Source organism: Lagopus muta, chromosome 1, assembly GCF_023343835.1.
Source record: "Lagopus muta isolate bLagMut1 chromosome 1, bLagMut1 primary, whole genome shotgun sequence".
In the NCBI taxonomy this organism is placed as follows: Eukaryota; Metazoa; Chordata; class Aves; order Galliformes; family Phasianidae; genus Lagopus; species Lagopus muta.
This window is the reverse complement of record NC_064433.1, coordinates 155325948-155353292: the sequence shown is the minus strand read 5'-3', so window position 1 is coordinate 155353292 and position 27345 is coordinate 155325948. Positions and strand designations below refer to the sequence as shown.

Below are 27345 nucleotides of genomic sequence, written 5' to 3'. Positions count from 1 at the left end.
TCAGTGAAGAACTAACTTTCTGAATGCAGAGTTTGAATGGAAACAGTCTAGAAAACTCATGTTTGCATCTAATCAGTATGTCTATATATATATATATCGCTACTTCATAGCTATTTTGTGGTCTTCATTTTATATGCTAAATCCTCCAGTTCTACCTGCTAAAGAATTCCACTATGGAAAGATGCTTTGAAAGCACAAAAAACTGTAGTTGAGCAATAGCAAAGGAAATTGATCAGTTCAATGTAAATTAAATATCCTAAAACAATAGGCACTTTAAACATCAGATCCTAACCTGGAATAATATAGAGCCCACTGTTTCTGTCACATAAATTACATCCCAAACCTAGGGCCTTAATAAAAATGGTATTGCTCTGCGAAATTATGGTTAAATTTCACTCCACTCCATGTGAACTATGAGGTAATAACATTCTTCGTATCAATTCTCACCATTACAAGTTTCTACATTTTAAGAATTTATAAAGTATACACATTTTTAATTTATTTACACTTGTTCTTCTTTTTTTTCCCAAGTAATTCTATGATGTAAAATGCTGCTTATGAAGCCAGATTCATTTCAGAAGTCAAACTAGAGTAGCCAAATTAAATAAAACTTTAAGTAAAAAAGACTTACAACTATATGTTCAGTACTAAAAACTAATCTAGCAAATTGGTTCCTGGCTGTAATTTGTATCTCGTATCTTTATGTTTAATACAACATGATGGCAGTTTATATCAGTACCTGGTAATGTAGCATCAGTTATTATGATACTGCAAACTGGGGAACATGACGTTGGGAAATAGATATTGCAGTTGAACTTCTGAACATGATACCTGTGAGATCTATTTAAGATGAGGGCATTTTGATTAGAAAAAACCAGCTGCACCTAATCAAATTTAAAGTGTTAACAAGGAGAACAATGTGACCTACGGATTCTGTCTGAAGAGCTCTCAGTCCGTGCAGGAGAGCTGGACACACTGCTGCTTCGATGAGAGGATGGGTGGCTGCCAGGTCTTCGGCCCTCTTCAAGAGAAGGAGCAGGAGAAGGGCTGTCTGGAACACGTTCCTATACCCCATGAAAAATAAGTTTTAAAAAAAGGCATGTTAAAACTTGGCTTCCAAGGATCATTTCCCTAAACTGTACATACGTCCTAAATCAAAACCTATTTTTTTCTTCCATTGAGGTGTCCAGAATTTGCAGAGTATTCTCAAAAGAAACTTTACAGTTTTAGGACTCAAAACTCATGTTAGTATGCAATGTGAAAGCTGCTCGTGCTGTCAGGATTTTAAATTGCCTTCTGGACTACTTACAAAAATAAAGGTTTTGCTTTGCTTTTGGGTTTTATTTTAGTCACTTAAATCAGTATGCTGCTGAATTGAAAATATACATTTTGTTTACTAGCCTACAGACATTAGCCTTACGGGATGTAAAATAATGTACTTTACTAAATAAATAAAGACCAGACACTGCTGTCTTAACTCCTGATTAATTCTATTCCCTAACTTAGTATCAAAGGACTTTTTGAGAAAAGAGATTTTAAAGAACCGCCATGGGTCATAAAGAATACCAGACCAGAGTCTGTCTTCCAAATGGTAGAACACAAACCAAGAATTAACTAATACTTATTCTAAGAGCGTTTTGCAACTTTGGCCTTATCAATTCTTCAAAATGAGAAAAAACGCCTACCATCATTCTTCTATCCAGAGGAAAGCATGTCTTAATAGATGGGAGGAGCTACAATGCACTTCAAGATGTCCTTTGATTTTGAAAGTCACAGCATGACGAAAGTGATGGCTCAGACTGCACTTTTTGCTATGGGATGTCAACATGCACCAGAGTGACTTATCCAACAGTTACACAGAACTTTGAAGGAAATAATGAACAACAGTTCAGAACAAAACCTCTATCTTTCCCTGCAGTTGGCTAAAATAGGTGAGTTAGGTTGGTTCGGTCAAGTAATTAAAAAAACAGATAATTTTTAAGTAGCAATTCTGACTTCTAATGAAAGAAATGAAGAAAAAGAGTATACATTCAACTCACTAAAATTTTTCAGTAACAAAATAATGCACTTTGTATGTTCAATAACATGTATTAGAACTTCCAGTTACAAATGTCTTTAAAGTGTTTTTCTGAAAAGAGCATCATGCTCCTCACACTGGACATTGATTTTACAACAGTAATTATTCTTCATGCACACTAGTAAGATGAATATTAATTCTGTTGAATGCATTCCTATGACACTTAGCAGCACAACTATTTGCAGTAATCAATAGATTTGTTCTAGGTAAGATTTCCAATAAATGTCTGTTAAATTTGCAAAGGGATTCAATGGGCCTACTAATGCAGTAGTAGAAGACCTTTCAGAACAGTGCTTCAAAATGTTTAATTAGTTAATAGTCTCAGGTTTTTAAGTCAAAAACATTGATGAGAATAGTTTAACTGCATCATAGCTCTAGGCTTATTTTGACTTTGATTGTGTTTATGTATCCATGAACTGGGTATTCAAGAGGAGGATTATAACACAGATGCTTTCCAAATGTAGAAGATTTATTTCTTTAGATTTAGGAGGATTTAAGCATGCACAGCGTACAGATTTGGTATAAATTGGAACACGGTATATTTAATCATTAATTTAATATATAATTTCACTGTTTGGCTTACAACGCATTGTTCTTAGAAGGGTTTCATTAAAATGAAATCCAGTGAGCATGTAAGATTTGAATACAAAGCTGCAGAGTAAATTAATTTATTTAAACAGCTTAATTTGTTTATCCTATTTATTTATGTGTGCTTTTACAGCACACATTATGAGATGGAGAGAGCAAAAGGAATTTACAGGACAACAAAATATAATTATTGTGCAAACAAAACATAATGAGTTTTATTCACACATAATATGACACAGCAGACAAACTCTATGAGAAAACTAAATACACTGGCTTTATCAATACATTTCTAGAAGGCCCTTTAACTCCAAGAAAAAAATGGGATTAAACTATGCAGAATGTATTAATTGAATAATTTAACTCATTTTTATATACAGTCTACACCAGTTTTTCATCTTTATCAAAACTAGCTGCAATAAGAAATGGAAATTTTGCTAATAGGATATTGAAATAATCTGTAGCTCAAACAAGTCAGAGTGATAAACTAATAGTGCTGAATATAAAAGCATTCTCTCTTACTACAGATTTTGTGTATAAAATAAGGACTCTATCTGTGGTAAAATATTAACTTTACATTTACAGTGGCTTCACTTTAAAGTTCCTCAACGAAGGAAAAGTGCAAAAATGTGTTCCTAAATAACTCGACCAGATTTTTTTATATCTTCTGTGAATTTTCTATAAATAAGTCTGCGTGAGACACCAAAGAAGCAAAAGAAGTTACTATGTTCGAATCCTGACAGTAGGACTATGCTACCTGACTCCCAGCAAACAAAACCAATCAGTACAAAAACAAAACAAAAAACAACAACAACAACAAAAACCTGTACTATTTTAAACTTCAGAGACACCTATACTTTGAACGAAAGGACGTTTCAATCAAATGAGATACAGACAATGAAGTCAGTGTAGCCTCATCCAAAACCAAATACCATGGATCAGTTCAAGCGCACGTGTGTAGACACTGAGTTCTGTTTCAAACATTGAAGGATTCTGAGATGTCCAAGCTAGGTTCACACGATCTACAAAAGATCTGCCATCTTCTGGACTGGCAGCAAAATGCCAAAAGCATTATGCTTGCACATACTGACTGATGAGTTGAACAGCTTCCAAAAACAATTGACAGTCTTTACTAGAAAACAAGATATGCAGAATTATTTATGACTTGCAAAACATAGCCCAAACTAGCTACATTTTTTTCCTCATTTTTTTTTACTTCCTTAATTGTTTCTACTTGTACTCATAAGAAAAAGCGGTAGCAAATTAGGACATACGTTGCAATTTAAGATATGGTGACCCAGCTTTTCTGAATAGACAAGGCTTTCAATTAGGCATCAGAACTGGAAGCCATACTAAGCAAACACATAACACACTCTTAAGGGACAAATCTGGAGAGTTCTTTAGTTCAATGCTCTTTACAATCTGATACAAATAATGAATTCTATGTATTTAAGAATCTGATGTTTAACATTTCAAAAATTATCTTCGCATACACAAAGCTTCACTATAAGGACTGAAGTGCCCTTCCTAGTACTCTTACTCCACTGATAAGTCACAGACCCTCAATACTAGTCCACTTTATAATTGGCAAAATTATTCTTGTGATACTACGCTTTTTTAACTTATAAAGACAAGAGATTTTAACAGAGATCTTAACATTCATCTCTAGAATTGGAAACCACTCCTTTTTTTTTCAAAAATAACGTAACCCACAACTTAATACCATCTCAGTTTCTCCAAGTAAAATAAAGATGTCTTGCTATACTTAACAACATTCCCCTACATTTTTTGAAAAGCTCTTTGTGTAGATGCAAAGACCATGCCATATGACCCCATACTACAAAATGCCAAGACCATACTATAAGTTCCTTTTAATTAACCTCTTATTAACATTTATCTGAATATATCACTAATGGCATTCAGAAAGTCATAAATACTTTCTTCCCAATATAATATATGACTTTTTCTTCTATTCAGATTTTCATTTTTTGAAAACTGCATTACCAGAAGTCACTTTCAAAAATCTACCATCAGGTATACTTGATGGTGTTCAGTTGTTGGTGCCTATAACATTACTCAAGAATATACATTTCAGGAAATCATGGGTTAATCCGTCTGCTCTAAAAAAGATAGAAAAGAAAGTGTATATTCAAGGCTCTCATCAACTCAGTCATCCCTCAAACGTCTTTATTCTTTGCCATCCCCATTCCAGAATCATTCTGAAAAAATTTGGATCTACGAACTTCCAATGACCAACCAGTTTTACATGCACAGCCTTAGTCTTCTGCATATTCCTCTCCTAAAAGTACCTGAAGGTATTTCCAGTCTCAGCTTTCTACTGTGTTCTAATTTGCTTCTCTGTACAACTCATCTCTTGAGCCCGATTCCTTTAATTTTAGTCATGGACTGAGTAGCAGACATGCAACTAAGAATATCTGAAGATGTACATCACCATTAAAACTACTAAGCTGTCTTGATGCTCTTCAGTGATGAATAAACTCCTTTAGAGATGTTTATGCTTTAAGCCATTAAATTGCAGGAGACAAAATTGCTTAGTTGCAGTGTCATGCTTTTCAGTAGTTTCAGTGACATCCTACTAAGGGATGGATACATGACAAAAACTTGTTTCATACACAATTCATTTTCAACTTTTAAAAATATTGAAAAGAAACCAAGCAAACAAAATAATAAACAGAACACCCTCTTTATTAAAAGAGATTATAACATTTTGAACTTTCTGTGAAGGCTTCTGGTCTTTTTTTTTCTGGTATGATTATAATAATCTCCTTCAAAATGACCAAAGGAAAGACTTCTTCAGCTACATATTGACCTATTCTGAACTCAAGTGAGAAGCATTCAAAGAATGGCTTCCTTGTGAAATGACATACTTATCTGACACTGTATTAGTTAAAGAAATGAATTCCTTGGGTATTGTTTGTATTCCCTGAAAAGGGGATATTTTGCTTTTATAGTTTCATCTTTTCCTGAGCTTCAGACTACAAATCAGTGTTTATTACAAAAATTTGAAAATGAGATGGGATAATAAATATTTCCTAACTTCCACAATCACTAATAAAATTGATGTTAACAAACTGAATGCTATAAATGTTTATTTTCCATTTTCTTACTTGAATAACATCGGCTTGTTAAAGATCTTGCTCATGTCCCACTGATGCAAATGCTGTCTCTCACCTGTTTCTTACTAACATACTTCTAATCTCAGTCAAAAATTGTGAATTTAAATGTTTTCTGTTGTCATTAATTACACAAATTTTTCAAATACTGGTTCTATTTCCTGAAAAGAAAACATAACTGGCATTAGCATTTTCTTTCTATTTTTGAGTATCTTGAGCTTTTTTTGTCTTTTGGACTTATTTAAGATAATCTGACTTCCATTTTGCTTTTCAATCCACATTTTTTCACTGATTTTACCTCAAATCTGATTACTATTCACATCATAATACTGATAAATTACAATATAAAATGTGGAAAGAAATTAATAGAAAAAAAGGATTGCATGTTTACTATATGATTATAGGGAACATTAGCAGAAGTTAACTGTCAAGAAGTAAAAACAAAAGACTCCAAGAAATTGTTTAACAGTACTTCACCGTTGAAGTTTAGGAAGCAGCAGTAGGAATTCATTCCTCATATTCTGTTCAAACTGTACATCCAGCCAAACACCAAGAATGAGATTCATCTGACTAAATGCAGTCGTCTACAGTACAAATGTTTACTTCTGAGTTAGTCACCCTTGGCTCATTTTTTACTCATACATTTACACCTCCAAGGTACAATTCACCTCACTGTAAAGCAGCAATCTAGAACAGGTCCAATAAGTTGTGTCATATAAGACAGCAAAATGAATCCCATTCATTGTACCTCATGGCCATTTTGCATCACATTAATCTTCCACCACATACATAGTTCCCTGTTAGATATATGCAAATTGCCAAACAAAAAAAAAACTTTACTACCTTCCCCATACTGTTTGCTATCTGTAGCTACCTATTCACATAGGCGTATGGATGTTTTTAGTTTCAAACTGTGTGCCAGAAATATATTTGTTTAAGCAAGTAAAATAATCTTATTTTATTCAAAAAAAAAACGAAGACATTATCCCCAGTCAGAACCTGCCAGAAATCATTCTCTAAGTTCAGAATAAAGCAATAAAAAACTCAAATAAATAATTTTGATTACACAGATAGAATTAATAATTAAAATGAGACACTGCCCTCCAATATAAAGCTGATTAAGCCATAATAAATGAGTTCAGCTACACTTTGACCTTACACTAAATGAACAAAATGTGCATAGATGTGTTCATACACATATTTATATTAACTCAAAATAATAAAATAAGTGATTCTGACTAGTTTGGAGATTCTGTTATGCAGAAGTTCCTAAGCACAATTTTAAGGTATCCTCTTCTCTGTGGTCATGAAGACCACATATGAAATAGTAGCATTTTAAAATACACTTAAAACTTTTTAGTTATATCACAGTTTTTATATTTGTTTTCCTAGTCAATACATCTGAAGCTGGATGTACTTCTACTTTTCTTTTTTTTTAAATATGAAATCAAATTTCGTAGAATCTTATCATAGAATGGGTTACATTGGAAGGAATCTTGAAGATCATCTAGTTCCAACTCCTTTGCCATGGGCAGTGCTGTCATCCACCAGATCAGAATTGCCGAGAGACCCATACAGTCTGGCCTTGAGCACCTCCAGGAATGGGGTATCCACGGATTCTCTGGACAGACTGTGCCAGTGCCTCACTGCCCTCTGAGTAAAAATTTTTTTCCTAATGTCTAACCTAGATCTTCCCCTCTTTCCCCTCTTTTAGTTTAAAGCCATTCCCCCTTGCCTATTACTATCACGATCACATGAAGAGTCGGCCTTCCTCCTGCTTGTAAGCTCCCCTCAAGTACTGGAAGGCCACAAAGAGGTCTCCTTCATGTTGTCTCTTCTCCAGGCAGAATGAGACCAACTCCCTCAACCTGTCTGCACAGGAGAGGTGCATCAGCCCTTTGATTATCTTCATAGCCTGAAGAGATTATCTTAAAACAAATCTGTCAGGTGCTCTCTTGGTTAAATAATTCGTCAATGTCTAGTTAAGGATGAAAAGTAGATACAACCTCATAAACAAACATAAAAGCAGTGCTGTGATATACATTATTTTCATGTATTTAGTATGCAGCGGAGAGCTGCTGTGTTGCTGGTCACATTTTCATCTGCAGTTACTTTTTCATTTCTCACTTCGTTCTCACTGTCTTCCAGAAGTTAGAAAGCTGAAGTGCAACTTTTGATTCTGGCTGCTCTGTTTTAGCTATTACAAAGAAGAATTATCTCAAGTTGCTATTAATATGAAGCATGACCTTTATATTTTCGTATACCTTTCTGCTGACTGAAAAAACTGATGCAGTGAAACTGCTAACAAGCGGAATCTTTGAAACCATGGGCAAGTTACGAAAGCCACCTCATGTCTCAAGCATCCCCAGGTCACAGCTGTCACACTTGCTGCTATTCACTGCTATCAGAATCTGCTGTCCATGCTTCTTGTTGCCCTCCTCTTATTAATCCAACTGATATATCTAAATATTCAGTTCCAGAAAGACATCTAGTGTTTACCTCATGTTTGAAAGGGCACAATACTCTTCCAAAATACAATTTTGAAGATTTTATCAGTGCTAACTGTCAAATCCAAAGTGTTGCTATCTAAGGTTTCACTTTTACTTTTGTCTTTGTCTCTTCTTCTGAACATAGCAGAATAAAACGTTGGATAGCACATAATCTTAGCTTCATTCCACTTTCTTATTATGAAGAAATGAATATAACCCACTAATTAAAGGTATTTGAAGCCTTATGAATTTAAAGATAACAACACTAAATCTGAACTCGGTGAATTGGAAGGAAAGGCCTACAAGTCATCTATCATGGCATTGTTCGAACAGTCAGTTATTCCGTCCAGTGAACCAGCGGATTTATAAGCTAGAAACAAAGACTTAACTTTTATGCTCATTTACTTAATTAGATAAAGTTACTTTGGATTATTACTTTTCAGAGCAGAAATTTATCTTAGGTAACCTAACTTTCAGAGTTTAGACTTATATACATCTTACACTGTAGTTCTGAATGCACAACGGATGTTCCCAAGATAGTTCCCTCTTATTTAATGACGTTGGCCCACAATGTCAGAGGCAGATGTTGGTGTTACAACAATAGAGGCTAAACTTTCCCACCAATATTCCATTACATTTTGTTGCCATGTGACAGATGGTAGCAGAGGGACAGTCTGCCAAAATGGCGTCCGACATGGAAGGACATATGGAGCAAAGCTGCATCACTGAACTCCTCCACATGGAAAAGATGGCACCAACTGACATTCACTGAACCTTGTTGAATGTTTATGGAGACCAAATACTGGATGTGAGCACAGTGAGGTGGTGGGTGGTGCATTTCAGCAGTGACAACAATGACAGTGAGTCACTTCCGTTGGTGCAGATTTTACATACATAGTGTATAGGTTCTTGTTCATCACTGGTGGAAAAGCACAGCTAATGGTGATGACTGTGTTGAAAATATAAGTAGCTGAAAATCTGGTCTACCAAATAGTGTCATTATGTTCTTTGAATCTGTTTTAGTTTCTAAGGAAAAAATAGGAGGCATTACTTTCAGAGTGATCTACATACACTGACATTTCAGGTTATAATTATGAATTCTAACATCGCGACTCACAGTCTTTTAAAATCAGCTTGTGGAAAAATTGTCAATGAAGAAAAATATTTAAGTAAAATAAGGGTTAAAGGATTGATCCAGAAGATAATGAAAACAAAAACAAAAAGTCTAAAAAATCAGCAGCAGAAGAAATGAAGATATGCCTCTAATAACAAACACTTCTATTAAAGAGAACAAACTCACTATTTATCCATTCTTATAAAAATAAAGAAAAAACAGCTTTGTCCTTCTCGCTTACAACTGTTCTTTACAATATTTATTTTAATTGCAGTGTAAGTTATTATTCATTGCCAGAGCAAGGTTCAGAAAGTATGCTGATCAGAGTTTCATTCTCATCTACTCACTCAGTGCATATAATTTAACAGGCACAAAGCTCATCGCCTCTGACTGTTGCTAGTGAGGGGTAGGTAAATTACCAACGGCGTTACAAGCATGTTCATGGAAAAAAACTTCCCAGATGGTGACCTCATGCTTTCATGTTGATCAGGTTTTTCTTTCAATCCTGTTCAGTATTAAAAAATACAATCATAGTCATTTGGCTGTTGTCTCTGTCTACATCATCATATTCATCTCTCCTAGGCAAAAGCAGAGGACATAAATGTGGACACATGGTGTTTCACAAAGGTGCTGAAGAATAAGAATGTGTATCAGATCTTAAGCACTCACAGAATTACTAAAATTATTATATGCAGGAAATTTTACACTTAGACGTGAGTTCTGGATGGCAGATTTTCACTCTTTTGTTTACATATCTACATTTGGTATAAATGTATTGTCAACAAATATGTTACAGGTTGTGACTGAAGAAGATACAGTGATTCTTCGATAGTGACTTCATCAGGTTTTATGTAAATATCCAAAAAATTGTGAAACTAGATGTACAAACTTTGAAAAATACGTATTTCATTCCTGAATGAGCATACACTTAAAAAGAAAAAAGAACAAAAGTTAATTTGGCCATTTAAGAACACTTCGTTGTAAATCCTCAACTTTCTAATCTATGGTTATGAGTACACCGGGTGGGAACACGAAACTTGATTTGCTAAATAACGCACAAGATGTTATGCCAGGAGCTGCAAAAAGGTTGATTTCTGTGGTGAAGATTTTCTTAGCATAAATAAAAGATGGTTGAATTTTCAAAATTACACGTGTAGATAAAGAAGAGATAAATACCGTCAATTACTAATTACTAATACAAATACATTCTTCAATAGCAACATTTTTGGGAAAAAAATGATTTTTCAGTTACAAAACACTGCTAAAATGTTTCAAAATCAAAATTGCTAGTTACTTTCAAAATCTTCACCAAAGTTGGAAGCTATCTTTCTAAATAGATGAACTACAAGAATGAACTTTGAAGATTTTAAGGAACCCTGAGATAAGGAAAAAAAATACTTGGTACGGTTCTATTTGTGGTTAAAATAATACATATAATTACATGGTGATAGTCTCTCTTTCAGAGTCCAATAATTTTGAACCTATTAAACAGCTGTAGATCTGATTAACCAGGAGTATTTCTCATCTAAGTCCCTGCAGGTTCCAGCAATATTGCCATAATGGGGTCAGATCTGAGAACACAGCAGGCTCAGTTCCCATAACCTGCTTCCTAAAAAGTAAATTTTTTTCATATAACCCAGGAGCTACACTGTACTACAACTGCACATGCTTGATAAAATTTTTAAGCAGAAAGTTACAAATACTAGTGAAAAATCAAACTCTGAACTCTTACATCGGAACTAAAATACTTGCAGATAACGAAAAAAATGGAAATATTAGTAAATAGCAAAAACAAACTTTTGTTTTCTTAGTAATTCTTCTCAACCATATTTCTGCATGCGCTCAATCCCAAACTTCATTTTTTAGATACCTCTCTAATACCAGTGGTCACTGTTCCCATTAAGAAAACAAATTTAGAATGAAACATAGCACCACTTATGTTTCAAAGAACAACTTTAGTATCATGTAACTCTACAAAGAATCACAGAATGGTAAAGCCTGGAAGAGACCTCTAGAGTCCAAGCTTCCTACCAAAGGAGGCTCCCTAGACTAGGCTGCACAGGTAGGTGTCCATACGGGTCTTGAATATCTCCAGAGAAGGAGATTCCACAGCTTTGCTGGGCAGCCTGTTCCAGTGCTCCATCACCCTTACTGTGAAGTTCTTATGCACATTTGTTTGGAACTTCCTTCAGTCTGTGGCTGCTTCCCCTTGTCCTATTGCCGCATACCACTGAAGAGTCTGGCCTCATCCCTTTGCATCCGACACATTAGATATTTATTGACATTGATCAGACCCTCTCTCAGTCTTCTTTTCTCAAAGCTGAACAGACCTAGGTTGCTCAGCCTTTCCTCATAAGACAGATGCTCCAGGCCCTTTATGATCTTTGTGGCACACAACTGGACGCTTTCCAAGAGGTCCCTGTCTTTTTTGTACTGGGGAGCTGTACTGGGCACAGTACTCCAGGTTAGGCCTCACTAGGGCAGGGTAGAGGGGGACGATAAACCTCCCGTGACAAGCTGGCCAAGGCCTTTTCAGTGCACCCCAGGATGCCATTGGCCTTCTTGACCACCTGGGCACACTGCTGGCTCATGGCCAACCTGCTGTCCACCAGGACCCCCAGGTCCTCTCTGCAGTGCTCCTCTCCAACAGGTCATCCCCCAACTTGTACTGCTGCATGTGGTTATTCCTCTCTAGCTGCAAGACTCTACACTTGCTTTTGCTAAATCTCATCTGGTTCCTCTCTGCCCAGCTCTCCAGTCTGTTCAGGTTTCGCTGAATGGTAGCACAACCTTCAGGTGTGTCAACCATTCCTCCCAGCTTTGTATCATCAGCAAACTTCTACTTAACTAAAGACAATTCAAGTGAAAACAGAAGAACAAAGGTGCAGAAACCACTATAAAATCGAACAGTGAATTATCAGCAGAGCATACATATATCCACACTGAGTAAGTCAGACATTAGGGACAGAATCTAATCCTGTTGACATAACACCTCAACAAACAATTCTTCTAAAAGCAATGTCTGAACACTTTGTATCATCAAAGATATGACAGAGGTGCCATGGTAGGCCTCCAATGGAGATCTTACATTTGAAAGTGCAGATACCTAAATTAGGTCATAGGACTGTATTTTTCTAGGCTCATCACAACACTTTTGATTGAATGATTGTTTATGAATCTGAGCTTGTTCAGTTACTCAGAAACAGGAGAGGAGCACAAGCATGTGGAATATCTCAATCAGCTAACTTTTTTTTCACTCTGCTTGAATCATCTGAAACTTCAAAACTTTTGTAATTCCTAATTTGAAGGTCTAAAGATTTTACATGTACTCAATTCTTGTCAAAGGAATTGCAGTAAAGGATAGATTTCATAGCCATAAAGTATCAAATAACCTTGCCGCCATGTCTTCTTCTAACATATGGAAGTTCAAGTTTTGTTCACAAACAAAAGTTTGTGTACCTTTTAAAACTCATTTATTACAACTAAAGAAGGTTAAAGATATAAAATGTCAATTTCTGAAAAAGTGTGGAATTACATCATAAATATGCAGTGGTAAGGGAGAAATGCTTGTATAATAAATACAGACCATTCTCAGTCAGAATGAGAAAAAACTCTGCTAAATAGCTCCACAATCAAATTAATCTGGGCTGGAGGCTGCTGCTCTTGGAGGCAATAAAACTTAAAATAGGTAGGAAGTTTCAGGCTGAGATTTCTCTACTACTGTTCTGGTCTGGAGATTATTGGGTCTGTTTTGCACAACTTTATTGCATTCTGTTACAGTATTTGGCAATTTAGAGGCAAAGCATCAAGCCTTTCAGCCTTTCTCAGATGCTTGGAGTATCTTAGAAATGCTTAGAACTACAAGTTGAAAACACAGACAGATTGTCTTGATCTGTTCCAATTTAACAATGAAGTAGTTTTTAACTTGACACGTAGAGGAACATGCTATTAGATTACAGACTGTTAAACACAAGAAATCAGAAAGCGATGTATTTTGCATGAAAGCTGCCTCAAGTTGAGCACTGTTTTAATATTGATTATGAGAGGGCAGAATCAAGAAGGTAAAACTGGACACCAGCAGCCTACTTCTTCTCAGAGCTAAGAAAACTGTTTCTCTTGTATGTACTGACTTCATGACTTACCTTAAAATTTCTGACACCTGCTTATCTTTGTAACAGATGTGAATGTGCAACAATTTTACCTCTCTTTTAATATTACCTTAATAACAGATGTCTCAACTCTGGATGGAGGACTCTGCACTTGTGCTGCTGCTGCCATGTTGGCAATGGTACTAAGATGATTCATCTGGCTCATTGCCATTGTGACAGATGCTGGAGGTAGGCTCACAGGAATTAATGGGTGGGGCATCATCATAAACGGAAGCTCCAATCCTAGAGGGAAAAAAAAAAGAAAAGAAGGAAATAGGTTTATCTATTTTTGCATTTTTAATTTTTTCTCCTGATGGCAAGATGGATGGTTAACATCTCAAGACAATGCAGCAATGTGTCAGTTCTTCTCTGGGTTATACATGTGTAAATCACAAGCAACAGCAGAGAGTTTTTAGACACAAGGAGAGGCTATACCTTTTAATTTGTTCATATCAATGTAATGTTGTACGGTATCATTGATAAACATCAGCAGTTTATTAAGTTTTCTAACATATTCTGCCCGACGTCTTAGCAATGCATTACTATGCCACTTATACACTGGTTATCAAATAAGTACTGCATACATATTTGTTCTTTCTCATCTCCACTTCTCCTGGTTGTTACTCTGAAGGAAGTATTCTAACGCTCCCCACATCTTTCATTTCTGATAGCCTATTTATGTAAACACAAAATAAAGACAAGAATTGGAAAGCTGCTGATATTAGTGCTGAAAGATGTCAACCCGTACCATTTGGCAGAAGGTGGTTCTGTTGAAGAGGATTGAGAGGATGGCTAACTGGAACATTATGTTGCCCAGGCAAGTTGGGGTGGTTAATAGAGGCCTGTGATCCTTGGGTGGGGGGAGACTGAAGTTTTTCTTTATCCCAAGAACCATCACTGCTGCCTGTGGGGAACGAATATATATTATTTGGATGAAGGAGGACCCCAAATTTTAGACGTTTGAATACTGAAAGAAGGGCAGTAATTTAACTTTTTTTGCAAGGAATAATTTTTATTTTATTTTTTGAATATGTGGGATAGGGGAAGGACTTTCTTGAGGTTTTGTTGTTTGTTTTTTCCACCTACTGAAGAAAATGTAAGGATAAATTTTCAAGTCCAGCCAGAGCACAAACCTAAATGTATTAGAGTTGTGCCTAATTGTATTAGAATTGTGCTCCTTCACATGAAGTTTGTGTTTGATGTATTATTATTTTTACATATACTTCTGCCATTGATAGAAAGTGCAAAAAAACTGCTTGTGGAATTTGTTTTATATGTGTTCATTATGTCTGAAACAAATAATTTTGCCTATTATGTCAATTCAAATTCAAACTACGTTAATATTTCTTCTTGTATTCATGAATGAACAAACACTGTAGAAATTAAAAAAATTATTTACTGAAGGCACCGGCATGCGTTCTTACATGCCTGGTTGACATTTCTGTGTTGAATATTCAATTTTTGTTTCATATGATTAATTAAAATATATGGAATTATTTAATGATTCCTGAAGTCTTTTCCTAGTGGAATGGAATGGACAAATTAGGGTTGAGATGAGTTCATATATTTGTGAAATATTCTTTTTTGTTATAGCAGATTCCCTGATACAAATACCCACAGGATTAAATGGAAGAATACAATTAAAGGACAATAAAAATTCACTTAAAATTTTTAGATTTGTTCTGAAAACACAATATTCACTGTGCATATTAAAGTGTAACGTAGAGACTGAGCATATCTACACACCCAAAATAATCCATATAATCACTGTATGAGTTTGTATGTTCATTGCATACCATCAATAAAACAAAGTTAGAATATATTAATATCTGTACTTGGATGCATTCTCAGCAGCATGAATGCACATCAAGAATATATGATCTCCTTCCTTTTCCTATGGTATGCAATGTCATCCTCCTTACTGAAACTTCCTATTACTTTCATGAGAACTGATAAGTCTTGGTGAATCAGAACCAATTTAGTCAAAATTTAGCATTAGGGAATAAAGTGCATATTTCTGAGTGTTTTCCTGCATACATCTTACTACTCAATAAATAGGGTCTGGAAAAGAACAAAAGTAATACCACCTCCTCCTCACTTTGGTAGAAAAGGAATTAGCACATTAGTCTTGACTTTTTTTTATATATCATTTTTATGGGATGACAAAAGCACAGAAGTTGGTAGAATTCCAATTTAATTTCTCTACATCTATTAAAAACCTGATTGTAAAAGCTGTACAACACAGTTTATAATGAAAAAACACTCCATTATTGCTGTGATTTTCTTTCCCTTGTTACTCTATGAAGATAGTTAAGGCTCAATATAAATCCTAACTCATTAGCTCAATACTGTCTGTATCCCAGTGTAAATTGTTCAGAAGTAGGTAATGAAAATAAAGTCTAAACTCTCCCAAAATCAAACAAAGCCATTTTATGAAACAATGAAAAGAATCAATTACATTAGATACTTTTAACATTTTAAAGAAACTGTCACCGCCTTTATTCAGTGTACACAGCCAGTCTGGTTAATATCTGACTGGAATCTCATCACCTTTGATAAGTGAATATATTTTCTCATATTCTGAGAACCATAAAATGCATACATAAATAAAAGAGCTTAATAGCAGCAGGGAAAAAAAAATTCTTCTAATTTCTCAATTTTTTGTGAATTGCTGCTGTGACATATACATTTCGTTTATTCCAAATGTTCATTCATTGAAAAGTCTGACAGTAGAAATAACAGTTAAACACAAAAAATGAGTTCATTAATTTCAGACAAAATGCAGGTGCTGATGCCAATGTGCATTTAACAAGAAGAACACAGGTAGCTCCAAAGGGCAATTCAACCCATCTTTGAGTGCATAAAATAGTATAGCATTTGTATGATGCTTAGGGCTTTATTACAAAACAACCACCAAAAATCTGACTACATCATGTCATACACTGGGCATAAAGAAGTCCAATCTAAATTTTTGCACCTGTTAATAAAAAGTTCAGCAACTTTGTTTCTCGTATATGTTGTCAGAGTACATTCTGTTTGTCCATGCTGCTCCCATTTTGTGCTCATTGCTGTCTTGCTGTAGCTAATGTGAAGCCAGAGTAAGCCCTGAGTGTTGGTTGATTAGTTTAACCCAAGTGGAACTACCCTGTGATCATGATGCAATCAGTACTGCCTGGTGACCAGGTAATGCCTACATGCACACAAAATGGAGAGGGAAAGACCATAAGAGACAAATGGAATGAATGCCCTCTGGGCTTGCCTACATCTCTCCAGTAAATGCAGAGAAAGCTTTTACAGATGGATTAAACTTATATGGCTTAAGTAAGATGAATCTAGGCCAAAATGTTTTGCTTTTTTAGCTATAAACTCTCCGATCATCATCCACTGAAAACTCTTCTCTGGACATTTATTCCTGTTCTTAAAAATAAATAGAAAAATATGCACGGTTTGTAAAATATGTTTCACACCTGGGGCAAAATTCTTGGATTTACACTTAAAGCTATTGCAGGACAACATTTTACGAATCAGTTAAACATTTTTCTTCTTAACTTTCCCATCCAAAGATGCTGAAATACATATGTGACATATATATAAAGGATATACATAGAGAATACATTGTATATATATTTTATATATACAATGCATTAGTGTATATATGAATATTTGTTAATAGGCACAGAAGACTTCTGCATTTCAGTGTCACAGAGCTGGTGAACTCCCAGTGATATTTTCCTTATTTATCTGCAGTGCAGTTAATTTCATATTATACACTGACGTTCACTATGGAGATGGTGTCAATTCCACTGCAAACTTTCCTAGAGTGGTCACTGAATGGTGCATGGTTAGTTGAAGATTGCCAGTTATGGCACTAATTATGTGGCTCAGAAATCAGAGCTTTTTAAAATTACTCCTTTCTGCTTCCAAACTACATTGTCTGTTGTTTCAGAATGATATCAAAGCCAATAATAAATTGGGTTAGAGAATATAAGCTTAAGCTAGCAAAGCTTATTGAGGCTAGTGTCTAGTCAATGACAGACCGCTTAGTATTTGCAGTTTAGTACTGTCTGTGAAGATTTGTTTATATTGAGTCATAGGCAGAATCCAAACCATAATACTAGGAACCACTTTCAAACTACATGCTGTTGCACTTATAAGTAGACAGACAGAAAGAAGCAGTCCTGGCCATTTGCTGTGAATTTCTTATATTAGTTAAGCATAAAAAATTTCCTTTCAGAGGAAACAGTAATTTTCATTAATGTCAAAGCAAAAGTTTAAGTTTAATTCATGGACACTACTCACCATCTGCTCAACTAAGTGCTAAGTGCTAGCTGCACATTCTGTCACTTTTTTTATTTTGTCTTAATGCATACAATGGTATCAAAGAGTATCAAAAATCTGTTTCCTTCTTTCTCTTCACTTGTTGCCCTGCTGAAAACATTCGTTTTTCCAGTTTTCATCAGTAGTTGTCAAGTCTTTGTAATAGGATTAAAAGTCTGGACACCTGATATCCCTGTGTGCTGCAGTTCACTCTCATAAACACTGTTTGCTTTAAATTGAGAGAAAATCATTTTTTAGTGGCATAATTAATTAAATTATGCAAAGTGTTCCAGATTCAGCACAACATTTTCTGAAGCAGCAATTGGAAGCTCTACATTGTATTCAAACTTACGCTGCATTTCAATTGATGCCGCACTAGGCTGACCAGAGTAGCATTTTCAAGGCTTTCCGGCACAAGGGACTCAATTTGGAAATGTAGATGCTTAATGTTAAGTGTTCAAACTCCATCCATGTATGCTTCAATAGGCAATTCAGTTGCCAGCTATGTCTTTCATGTGCTAAAGTGCATTTAAAAACTTGAAATTAAAGTTCCAAATGTTAGTATACATTTAAAAATTGAGCTCAAAATGTCTCATCATGAACAGTCTGATGGAACAAAACCAACAATACATTTTCATAATTTAAAATATTACAGAATTCTGTGTTTTTCCCAGAAACTAATATTCCAGCATGTATTTTCCATAACGTCAACTACTTTCTCCCATAATCAGCAGTTATGCAACAAACCATTATTTGTTCACTAAACTGGGTCTCTAAGATCCTGATGCCTGGATTATTTGTATTAATTTGTAGCACAATTAGGTAGCTAAGGATGGTAATAATAAACAAAAATAATTCTGGACTGGAAAGTAATGCAGTCAAGTAAAAGAAAATGAAGCAGAAAACTAGGCTGTACACTATGAGCCATGTAAGCAAACTCTGATTTAAGTACACAAGATTCATTTTTAGAAACTCATCTCATATTTCTTAATTCCTTTTCCTTTCTCATTCTGTTCCATTTAGCATTCAGTTTGCCTAAATTAATGTTCCTACAAATAAGCTAAGCTAGTTCCCTTTATAACAAACACGGATATTAGAACAGGCTCTAGAGAACTGTTGAGCTCACTTCATGGGAGCTAGGTATCTTTGGTCAGCTGAATCTAAATCCAAATCTCGTAGCTCTAGTGACTGCAGTGGCTCTCCTCCCAGACTCAATTCCCCCCACACACACCATGTGACACAGCGAGAATGATTTTAGACATTCTCACAGGGTTGGTGACATGGCACCTGCAAGTCATCTGGAGACGGAAGTAAAGCAGCATACTCCTGGGTATCTAAGATAGTAGAAACATAGCTATGTCTGAGCAACTGAGTCAAACTTGTTATGATGACAGGTGAATTTTAAAGTCAAAACTAGGTAGTCTTCCAGGCCGTCAAGTCTTCTCTTTCTTTCATTAGAAAACTTATTTTATGGCATCTTGGAGAGGACTGTGTGCTTGTCTTTAGGCAAGTGAATCCTAGCCCTGGCGCAGGAAGTGTTTCAGGTAATATTATTACATACACAGGCAGTATCACGCGGCAAAAAGACAAAAGAGTCTGAATTTCTACTATCAGCTCAAATCTATTCATTTGTTTGTTTATTTTTGGTATTACTGATCTTCTTTCAGTCCCCTTAATCTTTCAAACAAGCCTGCTGTTATCTTCTGTGTTTGCTGGAACAAATTGTATCTCAGCAACAATTACCAAACAAAGCATCAGTATCAGCTGTGTTGGCTCATTTTTCTGAAGTGGACTATTCTTCACTATCTATGCTATTTATGTCTACTGGAAAATATGCATAATAGCATGTTAAAAGTAGGTAATTTTAACATGTGATGATGTGGAATCTCTCGTACTACTCTTCAAATCAAATCCTTCTTCTTTAGACTTGATTGCTATAAATTTGTGATTTCATTGTTGTGTAATTCAGTTCAGTCTCCTGAAATCAACTATATCCCATACCCCCTTACCTGCTTCCCTACTTAGCAAACCAGTTTTGTGAGATATATAAAGGGCAGAAAATAATTGATAAGAATACTTGTATAAGATCTCTGTGTTACTGCTTTATCATTAAAAACAAATAAAATTGTGCAAGTAGTGTCTGTCTCATACTGCTGATATTTTAAAAATAGCATTATTACCACTTCTGAGATCACAAAATGTTTGGGAGAAAAACTGCTATCACATAGGGAAATTATAAGTTTCCCAAGAATTCTCTGGAATGCTCTAGTTCTCTACTTCTACTATGGATAAGCATTCTTCTTTTTTTTTTTTTTTTTTTCTCTGCAAAGCTTTGCCTTGTTATTTTATGCTTAGATAATCATGCTTATGCTCTTAAACAGACCATGAGCAATCCAGCCTGATAATTGAAAATTTTTCTAATTTTATCTAAAGTAGTGGGTTTATGGGTGTGGAATTTGCAGTTCTGCTATTGCAACTACAAATAGGTATAGAAACAAATTATGAAGAAAAAAAAATTAAAAAAAGACCACTTCTTTTATATATGTTTTCTCACAGAAACACAGAAGTTATGAGAACCTTAGAAATCACATATAGTTTCTTTCTTGCATGCAATAGATTCAAACTCAAAAGAGAAAGAAGTTTTTGGCCTCCAACATGTTGAATGCTTCATTTACAGTCTTAATTTTATTACACAGGTTTTTCTTGGACATGAGAGAGAAATGCTAATCACAGTTTGCACTGCAAGCCAGACTTGTTGCCACTTTACTGCACTTACAACATTTATCTTCTGATAAATAAAAATTGCAGACAAATTACAAAAAAAGTAATTCTGTGTAAGAAGATGGAATTCTACAAGCTGAATATCAGAGTACCTATACTTAATCATGAATCACAAAAAATTGAATTTATATAGAGTAGCAAGTGAAATAATTTTTAAAGTGGCACTGAATCCCATGGAATATATATTTCATACTTTATACTAATCCTTCATTATTTCACCAAAGAGATTAACACAGGAAAAGCTTTTTTAGAATTCAACAGAATGAATAATGAAACTGTCCAGTGCAAGTGAAAGCTCAGCAGCTCAGTCATAGGCTGTGTGACATTTACCCAAAAATAGATTTTCCATTTGTCTCCTTCCACAAATACCTAACTTATTTCATTTCACAGATGATATACAGTTTATTAGGATGGTTATATGATGCTGTATGATAAGAGTACAGGTACTCACTCGACGTAAAGTTTTTATGACATAACTACTAATATGCTATAAGAAGTCAACCAAAATAAGCAGATAAAAAAGTTGTTTATCTTATTCAACAAGATAAAAAATATTTAGTGAACATTTTGATTACAGCTGTACGTACTTATTTGTAGATTTTTTTTCCCCACTCATTCCTTTTCCAACATTATATATTTTCAACAAACAGAATGAAAGAAAATCAAGGGAATACAATATATCACATATTCATTTGGTAATTTGTATTCCCTCTTTTCTTTATTTTAATAAAGAATTATTTCAAATGACCAAAAAAGGTTTAACTGAAAGGGAAAAACACTGCATATTTTCAGGAAACCTAAGCACAGGTGCTGGTCCTACTACTAAAGATCCATTTAAGTTGGAAAATCCCCAGTAAATATACATAAGCATAAAATGTATACACATAGATAAAGTCTGCGATGTAAGAAACATGCTTCCTAATGTCTTCTGTAAACAGAAAGTTAAATGCAATCGGTTTGAGAAGACTTTGCCCCACCTCATTCTGGCGTGTTACAACACAGGGAAATAAAAAACAGAGATGAAAGATGCATTGGGCTTGAAGGACAAACAGGCCTCTTGCAAGCCTCTCTAAGGACAGTGTTGTGCTCTTAAGAGATACAAGGCCAGAGAAGCTGACATTTTTCAGGCAGTCACATTTTCTGGTGATTTAAAAATAAAATTTGCTGAACTAAATGGGAATAATTCAATTTTCCACGCAAATGCTGCACAAACGCCTTATAATACATCGTCTCTACAAGATTGGGGCACAGAGCACTTTCTTAAACATTATTATTCAGACTTTCACTCATTGATTTTTCAGTCATTTTCCTAGAAAATGAATGACTTGCTAGAAAGCAAGGCTAAATGATCCACAATCAGCCCTTACTCATAAACAGATTAATATCTTCTCCAGACTCCAGTAAATATAACAGTGAGGTCTCACAGCAATTATATATCGTTCTGCTTCCTGTGAAAATAACCAAAACTGGGCTGCATGAAAACCCACCAGCTGCAACATGTTTCAGATGCTCTCTGGAGCACGTGGCAGTGTTTCCCTTCCAGAAAAATTTGCCTTTGCCTTATTGATGTGCAAGGTTGCCAGTAGTCTGCTTCAGGAATAGGGCTTTCCTGATTCATGCCATCTCTTTCACACACCACACAACTACCACACAGATGCCAGAAGCCTGCACAAGTTCTGAGGCTCACAAAGAAACTGCCTCCTCCTCCTTTGGTAAGCAGGAGCTAACTCAAAAGTTTGGGAACTGTCTTTCTTCTATGTTGGATGTGCTGCTTTATTCTATCCATTATGGTATAATCTTCATTTTTTAGTTCTTATAAAGCATCTTCTGTAAGTTTACAGCATGGAAGCTCTCACACTTCAGAAGAATCCAATGAGAATTAAAAACAAAAAAAGAAAAATGCCCTTTTTATAACTTTTAGGTAGTGAACTTCACAGCTTCAATATTATTTAAAGGCACACAGACATGCACAAAGCCGTGTGCTGTGTGTCTGCCGTTATTTGTATCTGCATCTGTCTACCATTATTTGTATGCACACCCAGGCACAAACCACACATGTAAATACATAAAGGATGCAACAAAATGTCAGCATGAAATTCACTAATAAATATCCTCCTTTTATTTGTATACAGAGTATGCACTCCAAGCAGCACTGGTGCCAGTATACTCAGTCTAGCAAACAAAACCAGATCATGAATCATACTGAGTCCATTGCTATTTAACACATATACTATGCAGTGTTTGCCACAAAACATGTAATTATTACAACTGTCATTCAGTATCTCATTATCCCACTGTAAGTTCACAGTGCCTTTTTTCCATTTTCTGCATTTCTGTGCCCCAAAACAGAAAGAAGGAAATCATTACTCAAGAATTCATGCGTCCTGAATCTTCTGGATTGCCAAAACTCTTCCTGCACCCAATGTACTCTTTTCTCAGGATGGCAATGACAGAAGTGACAGGTATGACTCATATAACTAGTAGTAGCAGTAGTAGTAGTGATAATATGTGATACTTAGACCAGATGCACAGTCCTAACCCTAGAAGGCTTACACTGAGAAGATACTATAACAAACTGTGGGTATAATTACATCTCACAATTTGTGCAGCTTACGTAAAAATGATCTTTTTTTCTTTGGAATTTAGTTGACCAGTATTCTCCTACTTTGTGATAAACTGGTACCCTACCTCATTCAATATTGCTACTGTGTTTCTTGATGAAGCCTTACAACTACGAATAAAGCCAAATCTTAATGCAAAGGAGCTAAACTATGAAACTGGATTTAAGAAGCAATATGAAAGTGACATATGTTATCGTATTTCTTAAAAGTTTTATTGGAATTTCACTAATGTTTTGTAATTATTTTTAATTACTTTTTCTACTTTTATTTCACTTTTGAAATGGAAAGAAGTCACATTTTTTAAGTTACTAAAAACAAATAATTTACTTTTCTTTATTCCAGAAGGTATCTGGATCACTGTTATCAATAGTTATCTCTAATGATAAAAAATTTTCAAAAAATGTGGAAGAGACAAAAGAGCCAAGCCAGTGTTTGAACTTGATTTACATTTATGCCCATTACATCTATTACAAACAAAGATGGTAGGCTTTTCTAGCGCTTAAGAAAGAGACTTAAGTACCTCCCTGCTTCCTTTTCCTAGTTCCATCAATCCCTCTGAATTACCATAGTTCAGCTGGTCAAGAGGGGAGAAAAGGTACATAACACTAGACAGAGTATGGAAGGAATATGAGTATATGTAGGAAACATATTAAAAGTACTTTTTCCTCATCCTGCCTAGTCTTGACTAGTTATAACATTCTTCAGTCAGAATTGTGGGTATTGACAAAGATAACCTGCTGTCCCAAGCCTCTGCTTTCTAGACAAGAGTATAACTGGTTGCTATCACACTGTAATGAGGTGGATGCTCGCCTTTAAAGACCATCATTAGATGCCTTCTCACTGGCATGTGTTCAGTCCTCTGTCTACCAGAAGAAAGATGTTTCTCCCAGAGTTTCTGCCCAGCATTTAACATTGTCAATCTCAGCATAAGATGGTAGTGGATCATCTTTCATCCTAAGTTTCTCAAAACCATACTAAAAAAAAGATTCAAAAATACGATGGATTCCATTGTTGTGAACAAGTAGCTGAAAGTTGCTTGTGGTTGTTCTACTGCACTGGAGCTGTCCGTATGTTTTACTGCATACGAGCATTCATTAAGGATCATTATTGACTATTGAAGTCTGTACTGTTAATTTTTAGCTACCTTATGTCAGATAAGATGGATCTAGATGTAAATCTTTGTGCACTTTTTTTCTTCAATGCACAATGCTTGTTGTGCAATACACAAACAAAACAAAACAAAACAAAACAAAAACAAACAACAAAAAAAAGCAAAAAAAGACCAAACACATTAACTTCTACTGTGACCATTTTCACAGTATTATATAAAGAACCATGATGGTCTCTCTTCAAAAGGAGGTGAGTTCAGTTCTTTGTTATACTATTAAGAACAGATTCCCAGGTCTACACCTTGCTAAAAGCATCAAAGAAAGCAGACTCAAAAATATCTCCTAAGCATTGCTTAGGGACAGAGACCTTTTTCTTGTGAGACATAGTCCACATATGCATGTCCAAAGAGAAAAAATCATACATAATGTGTTGTCAAAATTGTTACTATTTTTCTAAGAAAATACAAGTGAACGGACACTTTGTAACACATGCCATTGAAGTAAAGAAGAACAGCCATGTTAATTTTAGATCATAGTTATGTTGGGCACAGACCTTGAACTTAAATATTAGACAAGAGCCAGAGGATTCCTTGATACTCAAAGAAAAAAAACTGCAAAAATTGTGGCTGTTTTTCTAAATTATTTTAAAGTAACTTTATTATTATTATTGTTGTTGTTGTTGCTGAGGATTATTGAGTCTTTAAAATCAATTTGACCAGTTTTCCCAAGAACTTTGTTTTCATAGACAATGTTGAATTCCTGACAAAAATCAACATAATGAATACTGGTTTTCAGTGAAAGCTGAGTTCTGCTCACTTTAAACTCAACGCAAGTAGCGAGTCATTAATACGTAAAAAACCCTCCTAGAAATCACATAGTAGGAAAAAAAAAATTGTCTAAAAGACATTAGAATAACTTGAAGTCATATTCCTAGAAATGGAATAAAAGGTAGTAGACACTCTGTACCTGACACACGAACTGTGCATAGAGCTTAACATTCTCTACAAGATGTTGGATATTTAATTTCACGATCATATTCTGTAGCAGGAAATGATGCACACATCATTTTTAAATATCTTTCACTTTAAAAGACTGAAGTCCCATTGCCACTGAAGTCAGTGAGATTTGAATAAGGCCCAAATTTCATTCCCGCTTCTTTAATGTTCCAGTCTGAGCGTGGCTGAGTTCAAAGACTCAAGTTCTACTTCAAACTAGTGTAGAGGCATCAAGAGATGTACACATGCTATAAATTGGCCGTAAAGCTTATTATCTTGTGGTTAATCTATGAAGGGCTAAAATATGTTATTTATATGAGAAATATGGTAACAGACTATTATTTGTCCTTTAAAGTGATTCACAAACAAAGGAAGTTTGAAAATCAAGACTCCCCTTAGATTTCAGAGGGATTTCTGTGCAGCCTTCAGGACTGATATTGTGTTAAATTGTTAGTATGATTTTTCAAGCAGATTAGTCTGAACATAATGCTTTGAAAAATTTAAAAAGAAGAACGGATAGCAAAATGTCATTTCTTTCATAGCTACAAAATGCAAACTCCAAGTGTTTTAACCTAATGAATAAATGAGTTTGTCCTTTATGTATAAAATATAGTTTGTGTTTGTTGCACAAGTTTTTTAATAATAGATGAATTTTAGGTTTGCTTCAACATATTCAATAAAGTGTGATTAATTTGGTTTTTCAAAAATGCAAACTAGACATTACTATATTACTCTGTAAAATGCACAGCTTGCAACATTATTGTCTCTGTGGGATCTTAAATTGAATTGTAAAATGTGTCTTATTTCCAGTTTGATTTATGTAAGAAATTTCAGTGTATAATGCTCTTTTTGAAGTTTCGGTGCTTTCTGCAAAGAAACAACACATAACTAAAAATTATGACAGAGTTTATTATAAATCACAGCAAAGTTCTATCATTACATAATATTCCCCTTAAAAACCATATACTGATGTCACATACTATGCTCAATTCAGTGAATTAACTTTTTTTCTGAAGTTTCATATTATGACAGATTGCATAACACATTTTTGACACGTTCTATGATTTTATAGCGATATTCTAAGTCATTACTAAATCTCTTATTCTCTAAAAAAGCTTTCCTGTGCCCTGAGAATTAATCTATGATACCATTTAACTTGGCTTTTTGAAGTAAATATCACTAGATAAAAAGCCAGCTGGTTCTGAATAATGGGATACTTGAATGAATGTATTAGTGTTTGAAAATGAGAGTACAAATCCTTTAAAAAGATTAATTTCCATAAGAAAGATAGCTCACAGATCTACAAAAGAATAAATTCAAAACATAATAAACTGGCAGAAAGAGAGGTAGATTAAAGTAAAGGCAGCAGCACCTTGTTATTGCAGCTGTTGTATAGCAGTGTTTCTGTATCAATTACAACATTTGGTAGGTGTGGGCAGACTCTTTGGTTTCACTATAAAGCTCAAGTCTGGAATACAGAGTACACCCTATGTAATAACTTGAGTGATGAATTTTTTTTCTTAACAGGACATAACTTTTGTTTGTAATCAAGTCTCTGGGAAGAGTTACAAAGACGCTTCTGACTTTAATGTGAAAAGCTAACATCAGTTTTGTTTATTATTAAAGATTTGGATATGAATTTATCTTTATCATGGAAAGAGCCTGCCTTTATCACAGCACAAATGCTGACATCAGCATGTAAACTGACTTTTGTTGTCCTATGGACTTTATTTTCAATATCCTGTTTCAAAATATGATTCCTTGAACAGGTCTACATTCTGCTCACACAATTACTCTGGCCAAACATTAATGAAAACAAAGTTTGCTGATGCCAATAAGTACTGTGGATTTGCATAAAACATTCTAAGGCTAAGGGAATTAAATCATGTTGGGCCAAACTTTAATGTATGTGAGTTGTTTTTTTTTTTTTGCTGTTTTTATTTGACTTGTTTTTGTTTTCTGGGAGGAAAGATAG

At 34.8% G+C, this 27345-nt stretch overlaps 1 protein-coding gene across 6 annotated transcripts in view; it reads right to left on the bottom strand.

Moving 5' to 3' along the window:
* Window positions 1-27345, bottom strand: part of DACH1 (dachshund family transcription factor 1) — a 354874-nt gene that overhangs the window by 102089 nt on the left and 225440 nt on the right. For 3 of the 6 annotated variants that reach the window (XM_048934295.1, XM_048934293.1, XM_048934294.1), the window contains exons 4-6: window positions 14296-14451; window positions 13618-13790; window positions 929-1064 (exon numbers count right to left, since the gene is read on the bottom strand). In XM_048934295.1, the coding sequence (XP_048790252.1) occupies window positions 929-1064; window positions 13618-13790; window positions 14296-14451 (465 nt within the window). The remainder of the gene's footprint in view (window positions 1-928; window positions 1065-13617; window positions 13791-14295; window positions 14452-27345) is intronic. The other 3 variants (XM_048934296.1, XM_048934298.1, XM_048934297.1) reach the window with 1 other exon arrangement.